General features: G+C 40.4%; 1 protein-coding gene across 2 annotated transcripts in view; it reads left to right on the top strand.

The window, feature by feature from the left end:
- Nucleotides 1–13,082: 13,082 nt before the first annotated feature.
- Nucleotides 13,083–23,841, top strand: part of LOC131978737 (neuropilin-2-like) — a 121,347-nt gene continuing 110,588 nt past the window's right edge. For both annotated transcript variants that reach the window (XM_059342466.1, XM_059342467.1), the window contains exon 1: nucleotides 13,083–14,073. In XM_059342466.1, coding sequence (XP_059198449.1) covers nucleotides 14,004–14,073 — 70 coding nt within the window. In that variant the 5' untranslated portion in view covers nucleotides 13,083–14,003. The remainder of the gene's footprint in view (nucleotides 14,074–23,841) is intronic.

A 23,841-nucleotide genomic window follows, 5' to 3' on the forward strand; every position in this document is an offset into this window, starting at 1 on the left:
GGTTGAAATGGTGGACATACTTTTTTTTAGATCAGCTTTACCTCAAGGTGGGACACAAAGCTGGAGAAGGAGTGGACGTGGAAGTGAAAGTGGAAGTGGAAGAGAGACATTTTCTCATATGAACTCCAGACATAGTCTGAGTTCATAGTCTGGAGTTCATATGAGAACTCCACACAACAGGTGACTGTCTGTGTCAGACACATTGTCACTTACTAGAAAGACTGTTTGGTTTAGGCAAAGGGTGGTGCCTGGGTAGTGGGTTTAGGAGGCACGACATGACGCATAAACACTGCAGTCACATAGCTGGTTTGTAATTTGATCATAAACCACTAAGTTCTACTCTTGGTGTTTCTTAAATTTATGTTTTCGGCATCAGCCTCGAACCAACAAGCGTTTAGGCCCTGTCTCACTCCCTACACATCAGATTGTGATGCCATAGCCCTTAGTGTCCTATACTAATGCACAAGACACCCTTTAGTGTCTCTGTAAGATGCACCTGAATTTCCATTAACTCTAATGTAAACCCATCCATAGCAATTTTCAGTGCTAAGAGTAACAGATCTCATGTAAAGAGTTCTAATGTCCGTTTAGGGAGAGTGGGTGTTGGTGGATGGGTCAAACAAAGGACTTTGACAAAGGAGATCTGTGTTCATGTCCTGTGGGAAACAAAGAGTCAGTGTTATTATTTGGAGTCAACCTGCATAGTAGTTAAGTGAGGAAGTTGTTGTTTTGAAGTCCAACCCTGTTCTTTTACCCTAACCTTAGTCATGTTGTTTTATTGCCTAAAGTTAACTGTTTTCTGTGAACATGGAAGTTTATTTTAAAATGCCAATATGCATATAACTACTGGAAACTGACATACAGACCCTAACATGTCCAAAACTGAAGCAAAAGGGTTCATTGTTATCAGATGTCAATAGCCACGACAAAGCTTCATTATCTGATGAGTTGTTTGTAGTTATAGTTGTTTTTCTCTGTGGTCATTTTAAATATCTTCCTAGTCGGTACTTGTGCAGGTAATGATCAGTTGGGGCCCCTCTCGCCCACTTTGGGCCCCTGTGCCCGTGCAAAGTAGGTCTGCTCAGTAATGTATATTAATGCATACAAGCAAAGACAATTCCAGCTTCTAAATAGCCCTGACAAAGTTTCATTATCTGACGAGTCGGGATGAGAAACCATTTAATATTCCCAAATGTCATTGTCTCTCCAGTTAGAAGTTGGCGTCTTCATTTAAATGACCCTTATTCTTCACCCTCAAATGGTTGTTTTCTTCCAGTTTTGCGCCAGTCGTATGATAGAAATGTAAAAAAAAAATCCCACTCACTCTGTCTGACTTCTCCTGACAATCACTGGTTCTATTCAAACATAAGCCTAATTTTAAAGTACATAAACTTGCAGGGTAAAGCCAGTAAAAACACTGTAAATATGGGCATTCGAAGGACAGGAGAACCATAATCAGGCTGTAGAAAACAAAGTATTTTATTTACAGGTAGCACATGTGTTTCTCCTCCCAGTGTACAAAGATAGATGTAGCAGTTCAACTCTTTGACATGGAGTCGTGATGGGAAGAGAGCCAAGGTATCTGCACTCATCTGCCCCAGCGCTTGATTCCACTCCCACCTCTCCTTTGAAAGCACAATGCTTCTAATTGCAGCCAACACAGAGGTGTTCTGTGTGGTTCAGTAGTTCACACTGAAAGTAACAGCAGAAGAAAAATGATGAAGGTGTAGATTACACTTGGAGCTCTGTCTATTTTCATACATCTGCACACCTAGCCAATCACTTACAGAAATTAGTTATACTGACTGTTGGGAAGTAAAAAAGAACTGGCCCCACTTGTTTGAACATTAACAAGCTTTCTAGAACATTATGAGACAATGGTCCCCTGGGCTCAGACATGAGACGGCCATTCTGTGTGCCATTAGCCCCTTTCATAGAGCCGTTTCATGCTGGGACATTTACGGCTCTGTAACGTCTCGCCTGCACTATGAACGCGCCAGAAGCAGGATGCCGGGATCAAGTGATCCCACCAATTTTCCGCCTCCAGAGGTAGTCACAGAGGCAGAAAATTGGTGGGACTGTTGGAAGCGGGACCACTATGAACGGGTCATCGGGGCGAAGCGGGATATTTGATGTTGCACGTGACGTCTAACACACACCTCCCACTTGGTCCGACAGTCATCGAATCACTGTTAAGCAGCAAAACAACTGCAGCCGCCATCAAATACTGTGCACAGCGTCCGCTGCTTATTGTAAACAAACCGGCATCACTAACTGTGCACAGAGTGTCCACCGCTGATCCTAAAGAAACCGGCATAGCTAACTGTACACAGAGTGTCCGGTGCTTGTTGTAAATAAACAGAGGTCGCTAACTGAACACATACTGCTGCAACACATACACACTATACTACAGAGCTAACTGTGTAGCCTATTAGCACTGTGCTACTGCAGCAGTGCTGCTGCTCTGTCTCCTCCCACCTCGTTCCGCGACGCCAGACTGCCTGAGCATGAATATCACACCGGCACAGATCTTTCCGGCAATATAGCGGGACATCTGTGGGACTGCACTATGAAAGTAGTAGTAGTTGTAGTTATTTTGTGTCTCTTTATAGTAGTTTTGCTTCATTTCATGATCATTGTGAGTCTCTTTGTAGTCTCGGTGTGTCTCATTGCATCTATTTTTGTAACTGTTTTTGTCTCTTTGCGTTTATGTTAAGTGTCTTATTGGTTTCCTGTGTGTCTATGTGGTTGTTTTGCCCCATATAAAGATTGTTGTCAGTCTCTTTGTGTCTCCTTGCAGCTGCTTTGCATCTCTTTGTAGTTGTCTATGCATCTTTGTAGCCTTTTTCTGTCTCTTTGTAGTTTTTTTCTTTGGTCATTTTGAATATCTTCCTAGTCTGTACTTGTGCAGGTGATGGTCAGGTGCCCCACCTGACTGTGCCTGTGCCTGGTAGGTCTGCTCATTAATACAACATGCATACAAAAAGACTACATATCTTAAAGAGTAATTTCTACAACCTCACAACAAAGCTAAACAGCCAATCATCTTTAGACTAACCATTGTTCAGCTAAAAGCCATTTCATTTGAAATGTGTCATTGGAAATGTAGTCTTTAAAATAATGAACACTTAAGTTATGAACCCATGCTTAATTGCAGTCCATTTGAAAAAGACTTTGATATCACTTTGATTCCTACTCCAGAAGCACAGCAACCTTTCAATTACATGACTCTGGCGAGTAGTTACAAAGTCAGTCATCTTTGCACTACCTGTCATTCCCCCACTGAGGAACACTAAGCCGCTAACTGCTGCTGCTGTGCTACCAGTGGAGTCAAACATCCAGAGAGGACATCCTTATCTACAACCACACAGAGGGAGAAGAAACAGAGAAAATATGGTAAGAGAGAGCAGTAAATGAGAAAGTCAGACAGAGAGGAGACAAGAAAATGGTACAGGATAAAATAGGCTGAGAGGAAGAAAGTAGAAAAAGATAGGGAAATATAGAGGCAAAGATAGTTTGATGATAGAGAAAACAAAAGGGAGAAAGAGACATACAGGCGATATGGAGAGATAACAGAGAAAGCTAAAGTTATTAGAAAGAGCGAACATTTTTCACCGACTGTGCTCAGCTCTGACAGCCTGCTGCGATCCCTGGACACTTCTTGTTTGTATGTGTCTATGTATCAGTGAACGCCTGTGCTTGTTTGTGCGTGTGTGGCTGTGTATATATTTGTCTCTCTCTAGCACCTCTGTGTCCTTGCTAATAGCTGAGTGGACTCCCTGCAGTCTCTACAGGCTGTACCGCGATTATCACCACTTAGTTGCGCACCCACACAGAAGCAAACACATGGACATGACAGACACAGATGTCCACACTCATGCACACATATATACACAGCAGGGTAGTGCTAATAATGGAGTTTCATTCAGAAAAACATATACACGTGGAAAGAACTTTCTGATTGTAAATGAGGATATGCAAGTTTGCATCTATGCATGTGTGCAAAGCTTCACTGATCTGTGTATCTATATCTGTACTGCTGTCTGTGTGTGTGTGTGTGTGTGTGTGTGTCCCTATCTCCGGCAGTAAATGAGTATGTCAGTGCAGCCCATGTTAACTGTTGACACACTAATTTACTGTGGCTTCCCGTAAGACCAGCTCAGTAATATGGCTTATTGATGAGGCCACAGGGAGTGTGTATGTGTGCTGTGTGTGTGTTTGCATTACTGAGTGTTTTCAGTGCTTGTGTGTACCTACACCAGAGATGAAATATCTGCGGCGCTACAGATAAATATGGTCAGTCCACTGGTGATGTATATGCACACATAAATATTTACTCTCTGTGTGCGAATGTGTCTGTTTGTGAGACACTTTAATAGGCATGGGTCAGCTGACGAGTGAAACTTGCGGTATGCTATTATGTGGAATATTGTTTTTCCAATGATTAGATATTTTCTGACTCTGCATTTGTGCAGCTTAATTTATGTCATTAGAAGAGAGGAGGAAACATGATCGTTGAGCTGGGAGAGATCTTGAAAAGGAAATTGCACAGTGGTGAAAAACTACACAAAATACAGCCACGTCCCGAGAGTCAGGAGGTGTCAACAGGTTGACACTACACACACTCACACACAGGTAAAAAAAAAAAATTAATTCACTTGAGAGAGCTTCCAACTATGCACTCAGACAGACATCTTTTAACTCTCCGACATGCAGACACATAGACAAACATTTATTCATAGGCACACACACACATGCGTAGAAGTGAGGAGAGGTTGATGGATGCAGAGCTGCCGGTCCCTCTGAGATCACCACATTCTCCATGTGCCATTAACCTCAAAGATGGATGGAGGGAGGGAAGCGGCGGGTAAAGTGGTAATCAGGAGGATCGGGAGAATTCTCACTGGGGCTGGTAACATTTTGGTGATTACTTTGGATGTACTAACATTACTGAGCGTCACTGCAGCAGATACAGCTGTGTGTGCACATGCAGACACATGCATACACTTTGTTAACATCAAATCCAAGTCCACAGAAGGTGGTAAATAAATGAGTTTGCAGATACAAATATTATTATTATATCATATTCCATACGCTGTCATTTTAATTTGATCCCAAACTGGCTGCTGAGCCATCATATCATATAACTTATAATTATAGGAATCCTTAAAAATTTAAATTTGACAGAACGAGGTGAGGGAGACCACTGACCACCGAAGTTATGTTCATCTTCAGAGTCATGCTTGAAATGTATGTTTACATGCTTTAATGTTAAAAAAAAAAAAGTCCACTCTGATTGATCAGTGTTTCTGGGTCTAACACATCTAGGCTCTCGGCCTCTCTGCACCATCATTGCAGCCAGGGAATGATAATAATGGCGGCACTGTCTCTACAACTATATATAGTATAGTTATAAGGCTGTGATGTCACAACCTTATAGGAGTCCTGATGGCTCATTTTAAGGCCCAGTTTCTGAATACAGGCTCTGTGTATTTCTCTGTGGCTCATTTTGATACTTTCACAGTATTTAAATAGCACATAAATCTGCTTTATTTAACAAAACACGTGGAAATAGTATGAGACATTTCATTTGATCAAGATTTGATTTAACCAGTAGTGGAAAAAGTATTCAGATCCCTTACTACAGTAAAAGTACTACTACCACACTGTGAAATGATTCCACTACAAGTAAAAGTCCTGCATTCAAAACTTACTGAAGTAAAAGTACAAAAGTATCAGCATCAAAATGTACTGTAATGTAAGTATCAAAAAGTAAAAGTACTCATTATGCAGAATGGACCCTCTCAGATTGTTTAATATATTTCAACTATATTATTGGATTATTATTATTGATGCATTTATGTAAACAGTGTTTTAATTTTTAAGGTAGGGCTATTTTTAATATACTGGTATGTGGTTTAATTCATAAGAATGTGTAATCATTTTGAATAGATTTTTTAGGTTAAATTTCGACCTGAAAAGTAACTAAAGCTCTCAGCTAAGTGTAGTGGAGTAAAAAGTACAATATTTGCCTCTAAAATATAGTGAAGTAGAAGTATAAAGTTACATAAAATGGAAATACTCAAGTAAAATACAAGTACCTCAAAATTACACTTAAGTAGAGTACTTGAATAAATGTGCTTAGTTACATTCCACGACTGGTTTAAAGATTACTTTTAATCTAAGTTTAGAGTATTTTTCTCAGTTGCTACAGTAGTTTTTAAGGTGTCAACATGTTGTTTTGGAATTGGGCCAGATAGAGGCTTTTATCCGGTTTGTTTCCAGTGGCTAGGGTTGACCTTATTTTCTGGGACCTTTAGATGCGATTTGCTTTGGGGGCCCCTTTACAAAAACACTGATATTGCTGATTTTAAAAAAAAGAAAGAAAGAAAAACAGCTTCATGCGTGGGGGGTCTCAAGTCTCAGGGCAATTGGTCTGCATCGCTTAACTCCCGAAAGTGAATCCCACTTGGCCCCTGGAGGGACAGAAAGGGGAAATGGGAGTGGAGAATGGCAATGTGTGGAGAGAAGAGAGGAAAGGAAATTAAATGAACAGAAGGAAAAATCGGTTACTGGAAGAAAACTGAAAATGAGGTAAAAAAAAAAAAAAGTACGAGAGAACAGGGAAGGAAAACTTAAAAGGTACACAACAGAGATAATGCCAGGAAAAGGAAGAACAAATGTGATTAAATAAAAGCACAAAATAATTCATCAAATCAAGCGAACAAGAGAGAGTGATAGAGGCCGCAGTGTGTTGGCAGGGTGTGGACAGGGCCAGTAGTGCTTGTCGACAGGCCAGCAGACAAGTTCTTCCCCTGACGCAGAGCAGAGATCACCTTACCCTCTGCTGGTTTCACAGCTCTCTTGCAACACACACACATACTCAAAAATGTTTTCATATGAATGCATTTTACTTCTCCCTATGCAACGAGGAAACCCAGCAGTGTCAGGTAAGGCTTAACCGAAGAAATAAAACTAACTTTGGCACACTGTGTCATGCAACCTGTCAAAACTATCTAGCAGTTTGTAGTAAACCTGCACAACCTCTCAGCTTCATCATCAGCTCTAATGCCAATTTCAGATGATTAACTGTACATAGAACTACAAATTCAGCTCATGGCATAATAAGTCTGCAGGGAGTTTCCACTGTCTGTGAGCATGAACAGCATTTCTGTCCATCTCCCTAAAATGGATCTTCAGTGATGTCAGTGGTGACTTGTGGGAAACCCAGTCCACTGCTTGGCAAGCAGAAAAGGTGGCATGTATTAGCATATCCTAGTTTCACAACATACTGTTGCAAGTTATACTGAAGAATGCGTGAAGGGAAAGTCCAGAAGGCTTGGGTCCATGTGGGTTGGTGTGAATTCAAAATGATTCGAAGAGGTTATGGCTGGCTCTTCCCGGCCAAAGTCTCCCTGCCAACTCATGGATACTGAGATTTTAGATACTCTTTTGCAGTAGTGGAACTACAATATTACACTATTTTCATTATTTCACTTCAATTAAAGGACTGAATTATCTCTGTCGATTCAAATAATATTAAAATGTTAATATTTTCGCATTACATGTCTGCAGAACAGCATCAGAGAAACACTGATTTTGAACATGAAAGGGCTATTTTAGTAATGGTTTTAAACAGCTGGTCAGTTGTTATATAGATATATAGATGGATGGATGGATGGATGGATGGATGGATTGATATTTTTCAGATTTGTTTTTAAATAACAAAATAATAATAAATCAGTAATACATAAATATAAATAACACTGCCTCATTTGACGGATTCTCAACGAGCTACTGTAGCTGTAAACCACTGAAAAACACACTTATGTACTTGAGGAAACATACCTGGTGCTAAAAAACAAAACATGCTGAAGGGAAACAAAACTTCTGTATAATCAGCACCATGTTTGAACAATTTTTCTCAGTTCTTACATCTATTAAGCATCTTTGGCAGTTTAGCCTAGGCCATTTTAACCATTGTTAAATGGGTTTTAACTTAGCCTAGTAACAAAACAATGAGCTTTTTGAAATTTAGCTACTTTTTTTAGATTTCTGTTTCCAGTCACAGCCACATTTTGGAGAAGTCACTTCTTCTCACAGTCACATGACCACCACACCAGGGTGTTGAGTATGTGTGGCTTAGGGACCTAATGAGTTTAGGTCAAGCATAAAGCTGAATATGGGAGATCCTTGAACATTTAAAACGTTTGTTACACGCATGTCACCGTGGGTTCTTATGGGTTAATATATTTATAATATAATAATAATTACAAAAATTAACAGAGTTGAATCAACATTTAAAAAATATGAATACTTTAGCTATATAAAAGACTAAATGACCTGGCTACAATCAGTTATTTTACGTCACATGATGACGTACGGCAGGTGAAAGCTCGTCACGTGACGTGGCCTCTGTTTTGCTAACGCGCGGCTGTGACGCAGGATGCTGCAGCTGCAGACACACGTTCAGAACGTTCAGTTGGTGAGTTTTGTGTCGTTGATCATCGCGTTTTGTGTTTTTATAACGTTACGCAGCGTCATTACGCAACATAATATTGGTCCTGACTGCTGGTTCGTCTCGCTCACAGTGACGGTCACCTGTGTCTGTCTGTGAGTGTTAACTCGTTTCTGTGCAGTGGTTTATGTTATAATGTGCTGCTAAAGCTGTTGTGTTATTGATGGTGGTATCGTGGTTGTTCAGTCAGCTGATGATCTGTGTGAGCTGAATGAGTCTGTGCAGGTTTGCTAGTAGCTTTGAGGACTTTGGTCATACTGGATTAAAGTAAACTTTTTTATTGGCTGTAATAAGACCATGAGTCTGATACATGCATTGGAACTTGTTGGTGTGGATGAAGTTTTTAATATGCATATCGTCACCCTGTTAAAATAATCGCCTAACTTATTTTTTCAAGTTTTGCAGGAAACAAAAAAAGAACTTCACCAAAAGTGTAACATATGACATTTATTGATCATTTCACTCAAAAAGGATGTAACGAAGGATGGCTATTGGCTTAGTAATAACACTGTGTGTAAATTATGTAACTTAAGTAGCCTGGGTATACCCAGACTGCCTTGCGCGCTCGAATTTGATTTCGAACCTCCAGGCGGTCTGGAAACGAGGCGATTATCTTAGCCCTGTTTTAGGGATCCAATCACAGAGCGGGGAGGGACGGTGAGACGATGACGCGTACTACTCGGCACTTGGAAGCTTTCCTGATCCAACATGGCTGCTGCGGACGCGAAACTCTCTTTAGCTGTAGATGGTGTTTTAAATAGTTTAGAGAGAAAGTTGAAAGGCGAAAGGTCTCTCGGCAGCTCCGCTGTCCCCCGGCTCGTAACGAGATCACCGGTAGCGGGGCTATTAGCGCCGCACGGGCGGTTTCTGCGGCTCGTTGCGCCAAGCCGGTGAGACCGCCGGTCACCGCCGGTGATCTCGCTCCGAATCGGGGGACAGCGAAGCCCCCAGAGACCCGCAGCAGCTTGTTTATTGCCCATAAAATCAGTGGATGTGTGTGGCTGAATGACATGAGGGGGAATAAAGCGTGAAAATAAATAATCTTGCAGAAAGCGAGAACTGGAGAAGCAAAGCAGCAGCAACACTCTCTCACAGACACACACACACAACAAACATCCATCTCTGTTGCTCTACTACGTCATCTGGTATAACTGATCTGATTGGCTAAGAGCTACCTACAGACGCTTTGATAGACATTCTAAGCGTCCAATAAACGGCTCTGGAGGATCGTAAACCACACCTCCTCTACGGAGAAATGCATTGTAGGTGTCCAGACCTAATCTCCAATGAGATTTGGTCTGGTGTTAGCCAGGCTATAACTTAAGAGAAATAAATGACTTGAACATGCCTTTGTGACTTAAGCAAGATATGGTAACACTTTATTTTGAAGGTACGTAAGAGTCACACAAGCCTGTCAGAAACATGACATGACAAGTATCATGAGCCACATACAATGTAACAAGTCACATTTTATTTTGACTCAGGCATAATAAATCCGCTTAAGTCACACACTTGACATAGGTCATTATCTTAAAGGGGTAAAATCACATGATGTGATCAACTGAGGATGTAGGCAATTTTACCATAGATGGCCGGCGTCATGAGGAGATGATTTAGGCAAAAAAAAAAAATTTTACAAAAAATGACTTAGGCGATTATTGCAACAGTGTCATGATATGCGTTTTGTGTTCAATCTGTGTATTATTCAGTACTGATCTGTAGCCTAACTGAGCCTTTTCTAGTACTGTGTATATGTGTGTATGCTAAGTAAGTCTTGTGTCTAAGACATGTGCATTGTATGATAAACCATCTCAAGTTTTTCTAATTAATGTTTTTTAGTGTTTTCTACACTCTTCATATTTCATTTGTTTTATATGTATTTGACTAAAGAGAATGCAGTCTACTCTTAAGTTCTGGATGTAATTTAAATAATTAATTTAATTGCTCACTTTGTACCAGTGTCTCTTTAACTGAGTTGAGTTTAGAGTCTATCGATCTAGTGCGGGGTGGTAAAGTGTTACGTTTCTTCTGTATGTACCAGGTCCTCCATATTTTGGAGTTATTATCCCATATTTGGCAAACTGCGTCTTTTACTGCATAGGCTAGCACAGGATGAGCTGGTTTTGAGAGAAGTAAAGAAATGTATTCTTTTTGATCCAAAATATGAAGTAGGTAAGCCTTAACTTATGATATTATGGCGTGTTTTACTTTAGTCGCTTTCAGAATCAATTATTTTGATTAAACTTGAATTGGAGATGATTAAAGTTTTGAAAATAATAATTAAAAACAGTCACAAGCACTGTAAGCAGTCTTACTATTAAAGCATGATTTTGACATTTTTGGAGTTTTCAAATATTGTCCTGTGGAGAGGCGTCATTCTTACTGATCTCTATTGTTCCAAATAAGACATTTCTAACAGCTCGGTGGAATGTTTCATTGATATTAGCATGTGATTGCTCTGCGCTCTCATCACTTGGAGGATTCCAGTTGGCCTGGATGGTTTTAGTTTCAGTGGAATGATACAGGATGAGGGGAGCAAGAGGGCTGAGAGGGACAGGTTACAGAGGTCGCACAACGAGAGGGACCCAAGGAATGAGTAGGGTGACACACACACACACACACACACGCACACACTGTCATGGAAAAAGAACTTAATACCTTCAGACCTCCAGAGATGTTAGGAAACATCTGAGTGACAGTTTGATGGTGTGTATCTGCGGCTGCGTGTGTGTGTCACATGTCCCTGTCCTGAACTGATACCAGTGATTCACCTGCCTGCTGGTAAACATAGGTCTGTTACAGTAAAAGGGAACCTTATCAGGACATGAGAATAAATATATATAGCCGATTAACCATCTTACCTCCCTGGGAAATAAGTCATCATCTGACAGCGTTTAAAAATTAACATCACAGGAAATGGTTAATGGTGTGGTTTTAACCTTTAACTGTGTGTTATCAGCATACAGTAGGTGTGTATGTGAAGAACAGACTTGTGTGTACCCATAGAGCCCATTTTCATTCAGATATCTTGAGGTCAAAGGTCAAGGGACCAGCTTGGAAAGTCAGTTTTTCTCTCCCTAAAATTTGGCCTAACCTTGGAGCCTTATTTCTGGAGCACCAAGGGGTAAAAAGCTCACTTGTTCTCAGAAAAGCTTGTGTCAGAAGAGTTCAGTGGCCTATAAATAATTGTCACATGTTGTAGAAAAACATCAGTTATAGTGTGATTTTGTGGTCCATAAAAGAAAAAAGAGGTTTGAAAGGGATTTTCTTCCCACGAGATAACTCCATGCACAACGTCATTTATACTGAGCGGTCAATGGTGAGTTCAGCTGTGTCATTATGGCCTCTCTGTGTGTGCATCTGTGTGTGAATGTGTGCAGGGTGTGTCCTGGGAAGGCAATGAGAGAGCCAAGGTTGGGTTAGCTTTGCAGGCCACAAGCTTTGGTGTTGCTACAGGCCCCTAAAACACACCTCCCACTGACATCCTCCCTGTATTCTACTACTGAGAGAGAGAGAGAGAGAGAGAGAGAGAGAGAGAGAGAGAGAGAAGAAATAGTCACTTAAATTCAAACAGAAAGTGTACAGAAATTTAGTTAACTTCAATGCATTTTTTCCCATGAAGTGATCTCCTGGCTCTTTGCCGTGTGTGTGTGTGTGCATGTGTGTGTCAGTATGTGTCTGTCTGTCTGTGTGTGTGTGTGTGTGTGTGTGTGTAAGAGAGAGAGAGAGAGAGAGAATCATATTGCTATATCTTTATATCTTTCTTCCCTTATATAAATTCTGTTTCACACTGACCCATGTGCCCTTGCTAAACAGCTCTTTCTGCCCTGGCCTGCAGCTTGTGTGTGTGTGTGTGTGTGTGTGTGTGTGTGTGTGTGTGTGTGTGTGTGTTACCAATGGCTGCTCTGCATGAATCTTTTAAACTTAAGTATTTTTGTAGAAAATTCTATTCTATCCACATTAAATTAAAAAAAATATTTCTTATTATTCTTGTTAATTGGTTACTAAGTTACTCACCAACATCATTTCCATTTCCATTACTTTATACATGCACAGCATTCCCGCTGCAATGCCCTGAAACCATCAGCAGGTTCCTTTGAAAGCTCCCAGCACTACAAAGCTCAGCTGTGCTGTGGGTCTCTTCTTTCCCTTGTTTTCTGTCTTTCTTCTCTCTACCTCAATTTTATTCCATTTAATACTAAAACAGAGCAAAAGGTGGAGAAAGAAAAGAGAGATGTGGGGGAAATAAAACAAGAATGGAGAGAGGGAGAGTAGAGAGAAAGGGAAAGAAAGGGACTGGAGGGAATGGGAGAAAGACTGGGAGAAATTTGGAACAAACGAATCAGAGGGAGAGATATAGCAAGGTAAGAGAGGGTGAGGCAAAGAGAGAGAGAGAGATGAAACTGCTCTTTAATCAGTGAGGGGCTATATGGAGGCGGGCCGAGGTGCCTACTGTAATCCGATACACGCTCGCGCGCACGGCGTGCACGCACACCGAGACAGGGGACTGAGTGAGCAGTCTCGCTCGCTGCCACAAACCCGGCGGAGATCGGAGAGGAAGGAGCGCGCTGCCGGAGAGAGAGAGAGCGAGAGAGAGAGAGAGAGAGAGCGAGACATAAACTGAGCGTGAAGGAGAGAGAGAGAGAGAGCATGCTGTAGAAGAGCGTGTTTCAGCGAACAGACGCACAGTTTGCAGGAGGAGAGCGGAGAAGCTGCACGTTTATTTTCTCCCGAGCAGTTTTACGCACGGAGCTGCCTCTTCCACGAGATCTTGTGTTATCTTTTGCGCAAGAGCGGACTCTTATCGGGACAGTATATTAAAGAGGATAATATGGAAACAGATAGCCTGCTTTCCTAATCACGTGTGCTTTTACCAAGTAAATGAGCAAGTGGGAGAGAGAAGTAGAGCAAAAGATTTGGGGATATTTATCGAGACGAAGAGGAAACACTCTTTTTTCAGTTTTTGAATAGTTTTATGCACGTGTTTCTGTTCGTTCCTGCTGGTTTAAACCAGTGATTTTTACTTTGTTTGAAATTTATGATTTTGTCAGCGAGGTATATATTCCCACGCGCGTTGTGACTGACAGTGCTGCAGACTGTGCGCACTGCACTGGATTTTTAAGCTGTAAAGATGCGTTTAGAGTAAATATTGCGCTGATTCCTGATCATTTTTGCGCAGATTGGAAGAAGAAGAAGAAGAAGAAGAAGAGGAGGAAGAAGCACACACTGACAGAGCTTGGACAAATGGTGTACAAATAGTGTTCAACCAGCTCGATATTCTTGGAGAGCCCGGTGAACGCAACCCGGTGTTTGTGGTGGATTTTTGGCACTACTTGTGTTGCGCTTCAAAGACGTTGAGAAGTGTGGAAAAGGACAAGGGAAAAGAAGGACTTTGGACTGCAGCTTTGTCTCAGATATACAGAATAAAAACCACAGAGGAGGAGGAGGAGAAGAGGTGTTTTTTCTCCACATCTAAGGGAAAAAGATGGATTTATTCATTTGGCTTTGTGGATGTTTACTGGCTTTTCTCTCAGCAGTCACAGCAGAGGAAGGAGGTAAGTTTGACACGTTTTCTGCCCGCTCAAATCGCACTCACACGGAGGTGTTAAATGGAAATTGAGACGCTCTATTGGAGAAACAATTTTGCCAATCAACATCACAAGTATGCGGCATATATTAAAAAAAATAGCTCTTTCGTGGAGAAAAAGTGGCGTTTCCCTGTAGGATTAAAGCGCCAAATGAATGTAGAAAATTAACATTTAAGGGAATCTCTGCGCTTTTTATTACGACAGGGTCCCTTTTAAATAATGTGTTGATAATCACAGTGGCGCTGATTAGTTCACAATTAGGAGGCAGATCCACGCTACAGGATGTCCTGTCTTCTAACTCCGTTGCTTTGACCCATCTCTCTCAAACCGTACCGAAGGTGAAATTGGAAGAAAAATTTCAGATATTTTTTCTCTAACAAAAACCCTAATTAATTTCCTGATGGACATTTTCGCTCGGTTTAACACTTGATATCGCCCGTTTCTGCACGCGGACAACTTTCTGAAAGACGTTATCACCATCAGCTGCCCGGACTCCACTGCTGCTCTCACTCCGTCCTGTAATAACTGAGGCTTGGCATCAATATTGATTTCTACCGTCTTGAAAAACATCTTAAACATGTACTGTGGAATATAATCTGCAGCTCAATCAATGCCTGTTCTCAGGAGAGCTGTTCAATAATGAAAAATCACTATAATGTCCCATAATATTCCTACCGGGACTCGTCTCAGTGCCAGCGGTGTGAGAGCAGAGTTAATATTGACTTATTACGCTTTTTAAAATAAATAAAGTGCCACTCAGATGTCGTCTTGTAATATTAATTGAAGGATTTTTTTTGTCTCGTGGCTGGCAGGTTCGTGCAACATGCCAAAACCTTTCAAATGTCATCTGTCCTCCTGCCTCCGTCTGTCGGTGCCTGCACCAGCGCTCCGGACGCACGGAGGTCCGAGGCGGCTCCCTAGTCCGTGTTGCACGAAGCGGTTAGTGGCTGCAGTCTGATGGGAGTAACGGTACTCGCGATGAAAGGTGTCAAGGCACATTTGCATTTTGCGCTGATTTAATGCGTTTAACGTACGTCTGTGTATGTTAATTGCGCCTATACAAACAATCTTTACGCACAGGGCGAACACTAATAACTCACCGATCTTCTCTGCTGCACAGAATCGAGTATTTTAGTCTACTTGGTGAACATAAACCTACCTGTTGTGACTCCACGTCACAGCATCAAAACTTAAATTCTCTGTAAAGGGCCACAGGTGTGTTTTATGGGTTACATGTCTTAACCAATGAGAACTAAGAACTAGGACTTTTGAGAAAAGGTGTATTTGTATGATATTTTACAGCAGAACTCCACTTCCTTATATAGATGTAGAAGCAAAAAAAATGTATGCATATCACTCTCATAGTCTTTAAAGGTTTTACTTATAGCTATGCATGAACAAAAAAGAGTCAGAATCATTATATGAATCTTGCTTTAAGGCTCACTTTCTGCTTGGAAATACATTTTTGTTTACAACATCGGGAGTTAGTTGAGAACGGGCAGCTGCGGAGAAGTTGCTTGCATTCTTGGTTTTATTGATTTAAAGCTTATTCAGGAGGCGATCCGGGGGCTTTTGCAGATCTCATGACTTGGATTGAGCGGCCCGTCCGCCAAATGTTGTTTTGGAGAAAACAGCGTGCAGACAACAGTGGAGGCTTTCTTTACTGAACATCACACTTCAGCACTGATGTGAGAAGATATGAGCTGTGTCTCTGTGAACAGCTGATTGGAATGATGTCACCTCTGAATGTTTAGATTATCACAAATAATTGCTAAGCGCTGACACTGTATGTGAAATCTATCGCATCTCATTTCCTATCCAGACAAATGACAACTGGTCATTTGATCAACAGCTTAAAAAAGCCCGTGTATACATTGACCACCAAAGTAGGAAGTATAGAGTGAGTTGATGCCTAAAGAGCTTGACTTGGACACCAGAGATCAGGGTTTCGCTTCTGCCTCCTGCAGTCATCATCGCTTTTTTTAAACCATGACCACAATCCTTCCCCGTAACCAAGCAGTTCTGCTTTTAACCACGACCACGAGCAGGTTCCTAAAGATAACCATATAAGATTACCACCATCAACCACATATATGTGTCTTTTTTAGAGGACTTTGATGGATATTCTGTTATTTCTTTGACACTATATGAACCTCAGTCTTTCCGGGGACTCCTTCAAGCTCCCCTCCACTGGTACCCCAGGAACCACTGGAGCTCACACACATGCTCAGCAGTAGGTCGAAGCTTCCTCAGCAGTAAACTTCTACAGATGCCTCTGCTCCGCTGTCTCCAGAGAGATGAGCAAGGGAAGCATAGTGAGACTTAGAAGTGTGTATGTGTGTATATATATAGAGAGAGAGGCAGGAGGGAGGGATGGAAGTACAGGGGGAGGAAGTAACAGAGACAGGGAAGCTGCAAAAAGAAGTGAACGAAACGGAAGAATGATTTTTAGCCTCGCTGTTTGATCCTGTTTCTTCATTCCGTTTGATCACAGCTGTGCCTGCAAGGGAGATAAACGGACATAATTGGCCACTCAAGACCAGCTGTCTGCCTCTATAGTGTCTCTGCTGAAATGTGCAGGATGATGAAACAGGCTCACTGTGATGCACAGTGTGAGGAGTAAGCTAGCAGTGGGGTGACTTGCCCACAGGTATGCACTAAGGACTGGTTTATCAGACTGATTTTTGATGGCTAGAACTAATCCAGTGGGATTTAAAATGCCTGAAACACAGGGGAAGACATTTCTTGTCCAGATTTTTGGGCTGAATAAGTCAACAAATCGGTCTACATAAAGGGACATTTATACATTCATAGACAGTGTATTACCTACTGTAAATTGTGAATGGACTCACCCCAGTTTGGAGAAGCAGGCAGGAGTACCAGCACAGAAGCTAAGCAATGCACTGCTGTGGACGGGGGCAGCAGTTACATGTATTTTAGCCACCCTAAAAAAATCAATATCAGTTTAACTGTGGGTTATATTTAGAGTATTTTTACTGCTTTACCTTGCTGTGGGACAGCTGTGTTTATGTTAACATGGGATAAACTGAAGCCGTTATCTATGCTCTCTCCAAAGCCACCAGACTCCATTGACAAAAACATTACTTTACATTGCAGAACACAGCAGTTCCTGGTCCATCCCTGCCTCCATTTTTTGTTTGTTTGTGTCATTGCATGATTTTAGTGACTCTGAACCAGCCCATAAAAACACAGAAGTAACACGATAACACAACCAAACTTACCAACCAAGGCAACGGTAGACCAGCAGCCCTCATGTTCTGTGAAGTTAAAATGACTGTTTTTGCCAAAGGAGTCTGGTGACTTTGACAAGATCATACATAACGGCTTTATTTCCCTGCATGAACTGAAACAGAGCGCTTTTACATCAACATAAAATTGTTAAACTTTACTAAATATAGCATACAATTTAACTGCAATTTGTTTTTACTTTGGTGTGTAAAATATGTGTATTTGCTGCAGCCCCTATCCGCAGAACTTACTTAGCTTCCATGCTTCATACATCATACAATCCCACTTCAAAAAATTGGAATTATCCCTTAACTGTGCACTAATTTTGCAAATTGCATTTCGTTTGTGCAGGCTACTGTACAGGCAGTAGATTTTAATTGTCAGGTCATTGTGCTGCAGAATTAAAAAGACTTTTGCTGCTTTTTAAGTTTATGTACACTGTGTATCTTGACTGTGACCAGGCTTCCTAATGCATTTTCTAGCCTCGAGCTTTTGCCCCACATCTAACACAACCTGGTGCTGTGTCGCCCCGTGGGGCCGCCTTGTAATAATTAAATGTTACATTGGTGGAGGTCATAATACTCTGTAAGCTCCAATTGGCCATCAATAAAACAAACCATCCATGTCATTTGTTCGCACAATGGGGTTATACCCTGTTTTAGCTCACGACGTGATGAATTGACTAACTGCCTCTGACACAGTTGTTCTGTGTAATTACTTTCCGTTAGAAAAGATTAGTTATTAGCCCATAATATTACAGATATCATTTTCTATAAATATGGGTTTAACTGTGTTTGTTCCTTCCACTGTAATTTTGTGCCTCCATGGATAATTACGCACTTTAGAAAGGCTAGAAATACATCAGCGTATTATGGAAAGTCAAATAACTGAGTAAAAAAGAGTGAATACTCAATATTAAGAGCAAACTATATTGCAGCTGCTATAAAAAGAAGAGGCGATTAGTGCTCATCCATACATGTTTGTCTCTGTATCTCCCATATCTTCTGGTGATTTGCTATAATTGTTTTTCCCCATGCGAGTCGTTCTTTATCTCTGCCGTATCATCAGATGGGTTGGATGGTTCGTGCTTAGAAGGCCCAAGAAACACTTGGCACGCTGAAACAATGAGAAGAGTAAGTGAGCAGAGATGGAGAGCAAGAAATCATGAGCATGTAGTAGTGCAAAAGAGAGAGGGAAAGGGAGAAGCAGAGATGGAGAGAGCATGAGAGGGCATTAGTGAAATAAGAGGAAAGCAGCAGAGTGTGAAGCAGTAGTTGAGTGGAGCCACCTGCAGTAAACCAACCCAGATTTATTCCTCTCCTCTGGCGAGCACTGGATGGTTTCAGGCCAAAGTAAAGCATATTATTAATAAATACTCTGATTATAATATAAGCAAATTTTCTAACTCATTCTGAAAATTTAATTATATTTCAATGGATGGTTTGGCAAATGGATATTTTTTCAGCTTCTACTCAATGGTTTGAGGCAGAGGGCACTTTCTTGAAACCATAGAAATGAAATTTATTTAAAGGGGACATTTGAGGCCCATTTTAAGGTTCATACTTGTGTTTTAAGTTTTCTTCGAGAACATGTTTACATGCTTTAATGTTCATAAAATACCTAATTTTTCTTTTATCATCTGTCTGATTGTACCACCGTCTATCTGAAATGCTCTGTTTTAGCGCCTGTCTCTTTAAGGCCTCCCTAAGTCTCCTCTGATTGGTCAAGCCTTCTGCATCTGCACTCCTGTCATCTCTGCACCATCATTGCAGCCAGGGAACGGCACTTTCTACCTATATTTAGTGCAGTTCTAACATCACAACCTTATAGAAGTCATGATGGCTTGTTTAAAAGCACATTTTATGTATATGGACTGTGTGCATTTCTCTGTGGATTGAGCATTTGGATGCTTTAACAGATATTATATTATATAGATTATATAGCACCTAGACCTGCTTTATAATAAAAAAGACATAGAAATACCACTTTTTTATGATATGGGACCTTTAGGCTAGTATTAAACTCAAATTAAAACACTTTTTTGAGCAATCTCTTTACTCTGATGGTTAGATTTCATATTTTGGATGTGACATCTGTATGCTAATCTGTGGCTGGTGACACATTGCTGCGAAGGCTTTCTTCAAAACTGATTTCATTTTAATTATGCTGCAGGTAGCAGGTGTTTCTACCAGGTTTCAGGATTTAGGGTTATCCTTTTTCATAGTGACTCATTCAGACTGCAGTGTTTTTCATTTGCTGCCTTTTCTCTTCAGGCAATTTTCTCAAGTAAAAAACATTTAAATTAGCCATTGAAATTTCTACAAAAGAAATTTGGGAACAAAACGAGAGAACATTAGCCTTCCCATCATTAGAATAATATGTGGTTGAACAACGGAGCGTCTGGTCCACTGACATCAAGAACCTAGTTTGCAGTGAGCGAATAAACATTAAGCAAATTAACCTTCGGCACACTCCCTCTCTCCCGTCTGTAAAAGGGAAAGGACAATTAGTGGGTCCAGCAGGATGTTCTAATTACAGTTATCATGTCATTAGTAAACTGTTAGTATTCTAATGTCTTCATTGGCTTCATTGGTAATGACTGGAGTAATTAGAGAGGAAGGGGAGATCAGTGTGTGTGTGTGTGTGTGTGTGTGTGTGTGTGTGTGTTCTTGTATTTGTACACTTGTGAAGAACAAATGTCCAGAGGGGAAAAGGGAGAGCATGGACATCCTTCAAATGAGGACATTTGCCTGTCCTCACTTCTTTTAAAACCTTCACCCACACACAGAAGCATGTTTGTGTGTGTGTGTGTGTGTGTGTGTGTGTGTGTGTGTGTGTGTGTGTGTGTGTGTGTGTGTGTGTGTGTGTTTGCAGGCTAAGCCTTCTGTGTCCTCAGTAGTCCCTCCGGAGCAGCGCCGTGCGAGGCCACAGGTTGCTTTCTTTTTTCTCTCTCTCCCTTCACGCTGAATCATCTTGTTGTTTTCCTCTTTTCATGGCACTTCACCTCTCCTTTAATGGTGCGCTCTGTCTCTTTCTCCACACCTCCCTCTGTCAGTGTTTTCCCTCGCTCCGATTAAGAAACCTCCCTCACCTTCTTTTTTGCCCCACTTTGCACGGTGGGAAATCTCTTTTTACTCTTTCATTCACTGTTTTTTTGTCACTCTTGTCTATTCTCTCTGACTCTGTCAATCTATGTTTTCTCATCCTTGTTCTCTGTGCCCGGCAGAGAATAAAGCTCAACTGTTGGAAATCCATTCACAGGGTTTGTTAGAGTCATTCATACACATCTTAAAGGGATAATGCATAGAGTTAGGTAAGCTGCTTTTACTATACATTTTAATGGCTGCTTAAAGAAATACACACAATTTATGTTGCTGTATTAATTCTTTATTTATTTCAACTCTTTACTATTTGAATATGACTCCAGAGGTAGAACATAGACCTGTTGATGGAGATCAGAAGTTTTACTCTTTTGTCCTAGTACACATTTTCAAATTAAAACCTGAAGATGCAGTTAGGATTGTGTTCGGATGTGTTTAAACAGCTGTATAAAACATTATTTTTTTTATTTTTTGAGAAACAGTTCAGAAGAAGACATTCCCACATTACTTTTTTATGGTGCCAGGAACTTAATGTACCAGTGCCTGTGTTTATTTTAACATCTCTCTATAGAGTAGATTGGCCCTGTTAACTGAAAACTGAAGCAGGAACATGCAGAGTTGTAAACAACATAAACATGACCCTTAACCTTCAATGTTCAATGGTATGATTAAAGGTAAACTTGAATAGGAATGCATAAACACTGTCAACTGAAGTTCATATGGACCAGATAGTAACATGGGGCCCTTTGGCTCTATAAATGCATCAAACAGGTAGTAGTGAAGGGGCCCCCTAACCTCTCTAACCCCCACCAAACCCACCTGGCCGCCAACAGGTTATTGTTAGGGTTGGGGGTTAGCTATTGTTGTGGACTAAACAGTCACAAGGACACAGGTTCATGGTAAAAAATCTGGATTTATTTGGCAAAAAAAAATATTATTTTGTTAAAAAAGTTGTTTTGTTCAACAAAGAAAAATAACTGAAAGCAACTGAATAAATAGGTATAGGGGCCTTAAAAAGCTCTAATGTAAAATAAAGCTTAACAAAATGAGATGTTAACTCAACTAACAAACCTGATGCAGTGAGCCACGAGGGAAACCTGTGTACTGGCTGATCCAACCAACAAAGACACAAAGTGGAGCAGTGGTCTAAAAAGTATTCAGATCTCTTACTTAAGTAAAAGTACTAATACCACACTGTGAAATCACTCCACTACAAGTTTTTACTTGCATTCAAAACTTATGAAGTAAAATTACAAAAGTATCAGCATCAAAAGTACTTATGAACCCACTGAGATTGTTATACATGTTCCAAATATATTATTTGTATTGATGCTTTTATGTAAACAGCTTTTTTATATCCTCAAGATAGGGCTCATTTTAACTATTTGATATGCTGTTATGAGGTTTGATTAAATGAAGTGTCTAATCACTTTAAATCTATCATGTTTTTATGTTTAATCTTGTCCTGAAAGGAACTAAAGCTGGCAGCTAAATGTAGCGGAGTAAAAAGTACAATATTTGTTTAAAGTTAAAATATAAAGTTACATTACATAGAAGAACTCAAGTAAAAGAACCTCAAAATTGTACGACAACGCTGTGTCGTTGTTATGGAATGATAAATTCTGCACGGGGGGGGAGGTCTGGCCTCAGTGTTGTCACATCATAAAACAGATTTACAGTGATTTGTTACGGGTTGGGAAGGAGCAGACAAATGATGTCATCCTGCCAAGAGGGGGATCAGAAAACACTTCTAGATCAGAATACAGACATGTATTTGAAATTGGAGGACTTGTTGTATATTGTCCCTAAATCATGCATATTTTACAAAAAAATCAATTTATTATCATTAGCCACAATTCAAATATCACAGTCAAGTGATAGGGTAGTTTATTGTAGGGCTGGACGATATATCCATATAAAAAATATATTGATATATTTTCAAATGTGATATTGAATTAGACCATATCGCATATATCGATATAGTTCAATTTTTTTTCTTTCTTTATATATAAATGCTGCCCTTACTAGGTTTTGTCGTATTTATTTCTCTTGTAATGTTCTTTATTCTTTTCTCATATAAGTATATTTATTTCAGAAACAGATTGGCCTATTTCATATTCATTTTCATTTCATATATAGGCTATTTTTATTTAAGATATTTTTCTATTTAAATGTGCACTTTATAGAGCTTTGATTTTTTTTTTTAAAAAGGTACTCTTGTTGTTATACAGTATTTATGTTCACTTAAATAAGCGGTTTCAATAAAACTACTTGTGACATGTCATATTTGGTTTGACTTTGACTGAATATTTGCTCTCACTTTGCGATAAAAATATCGGGATATATATTGATATTCAGCCTAAATATATCAGGATATGACTTTTGGTCCATATCGCCCAGCCCTAGTTTATTGTCCACTATGATATGCCCCAAACCAGTTTATTTAACCTGATACTCTTTCCCTCTAGTACTACTTGAACATTTTATCTACCTTTTCCTGTTACACTGTTCTTTTCCGTCCCCTTTCTCACACTGCTCTCCTCCACTTAGTCATTGTTACTCTCTTCCTGTGTCCACTGTCATATTCCCTCTCAACTCTCCAAAGCCCCACATATCAGGTAGTGTCTCTGAGCTTGTTCTCACATCAGTTCTTCTGTATCACACACTCATCCTTCTTTTTTTAAAATAAGTCCTTGATTCTTTTCTCTCCACTTTCCCATCAGTCCTTTTGTCTTTCAGACCCTTTGTAGTCCTCCGCCATCCCTCTCTTGCTCTGTTTAACAGACACACACACACTCTTTTCTCTGTTGTTTTCCACTGTGGCTTAATGCAGGGCACCTGGAGAAAAGCACTACCCCACCTGTTTGTGTGTATGTGTGTGTGTGTGTGTGTGTGTGCGAGAGTCGTATTTTCTGTCCAGTGAGCTTTTCTGAGCTGCTGACTTTCTCTTTTCAGATGATGGGAGACAGATGTTCTGGCATTATGCTCTTTCTTTCTTTCTTTCTTTCTTTCTTTTTGTTTCTTTTTTCGCCCTCCTCTGCCTCCTTCTCTCTTTCTTTCTCTCTCTCTCTATCTCTCTCTCTCCCTGTCTGTCCATTCCTGAGGTTTCCCAGGTTTTCAATGACTAAAAGCCCCTTGGTTCCGATCCAAAGAAGACATTTCAGCCTGTTATTTGGAGTGTTTCTCATATTCCCAGAGTCACACAAAAGCTTTTTGCTACAAATGTGTCTGCATTTCTACCGTTTAAGGTAACAACACCTCAAGTGTTTTGTGAGTGCTTCATGATCCTGAAGTCATCCTACTGAAATTGCATTGTAAACAGTGAGAAATGCATAGAAATCAATGAGGAAATTAGTATATTTCTCTCAGGTTTTGATGCAAATGA

Source organism: Centropristis striata, chromosome 10 (genome assembly GCF_030273125.1).
Source record: "Centropristis striata isolate RG_2023a ecotype Rhode Island chromosome 10, C.striata_1.0, whole genome shotgun sequence".
NCBI lineage: Eukaryota > Metazoa > Chordata > Actinopteri > Perciformes > Serranidae > Centropristis > Centropristis striata.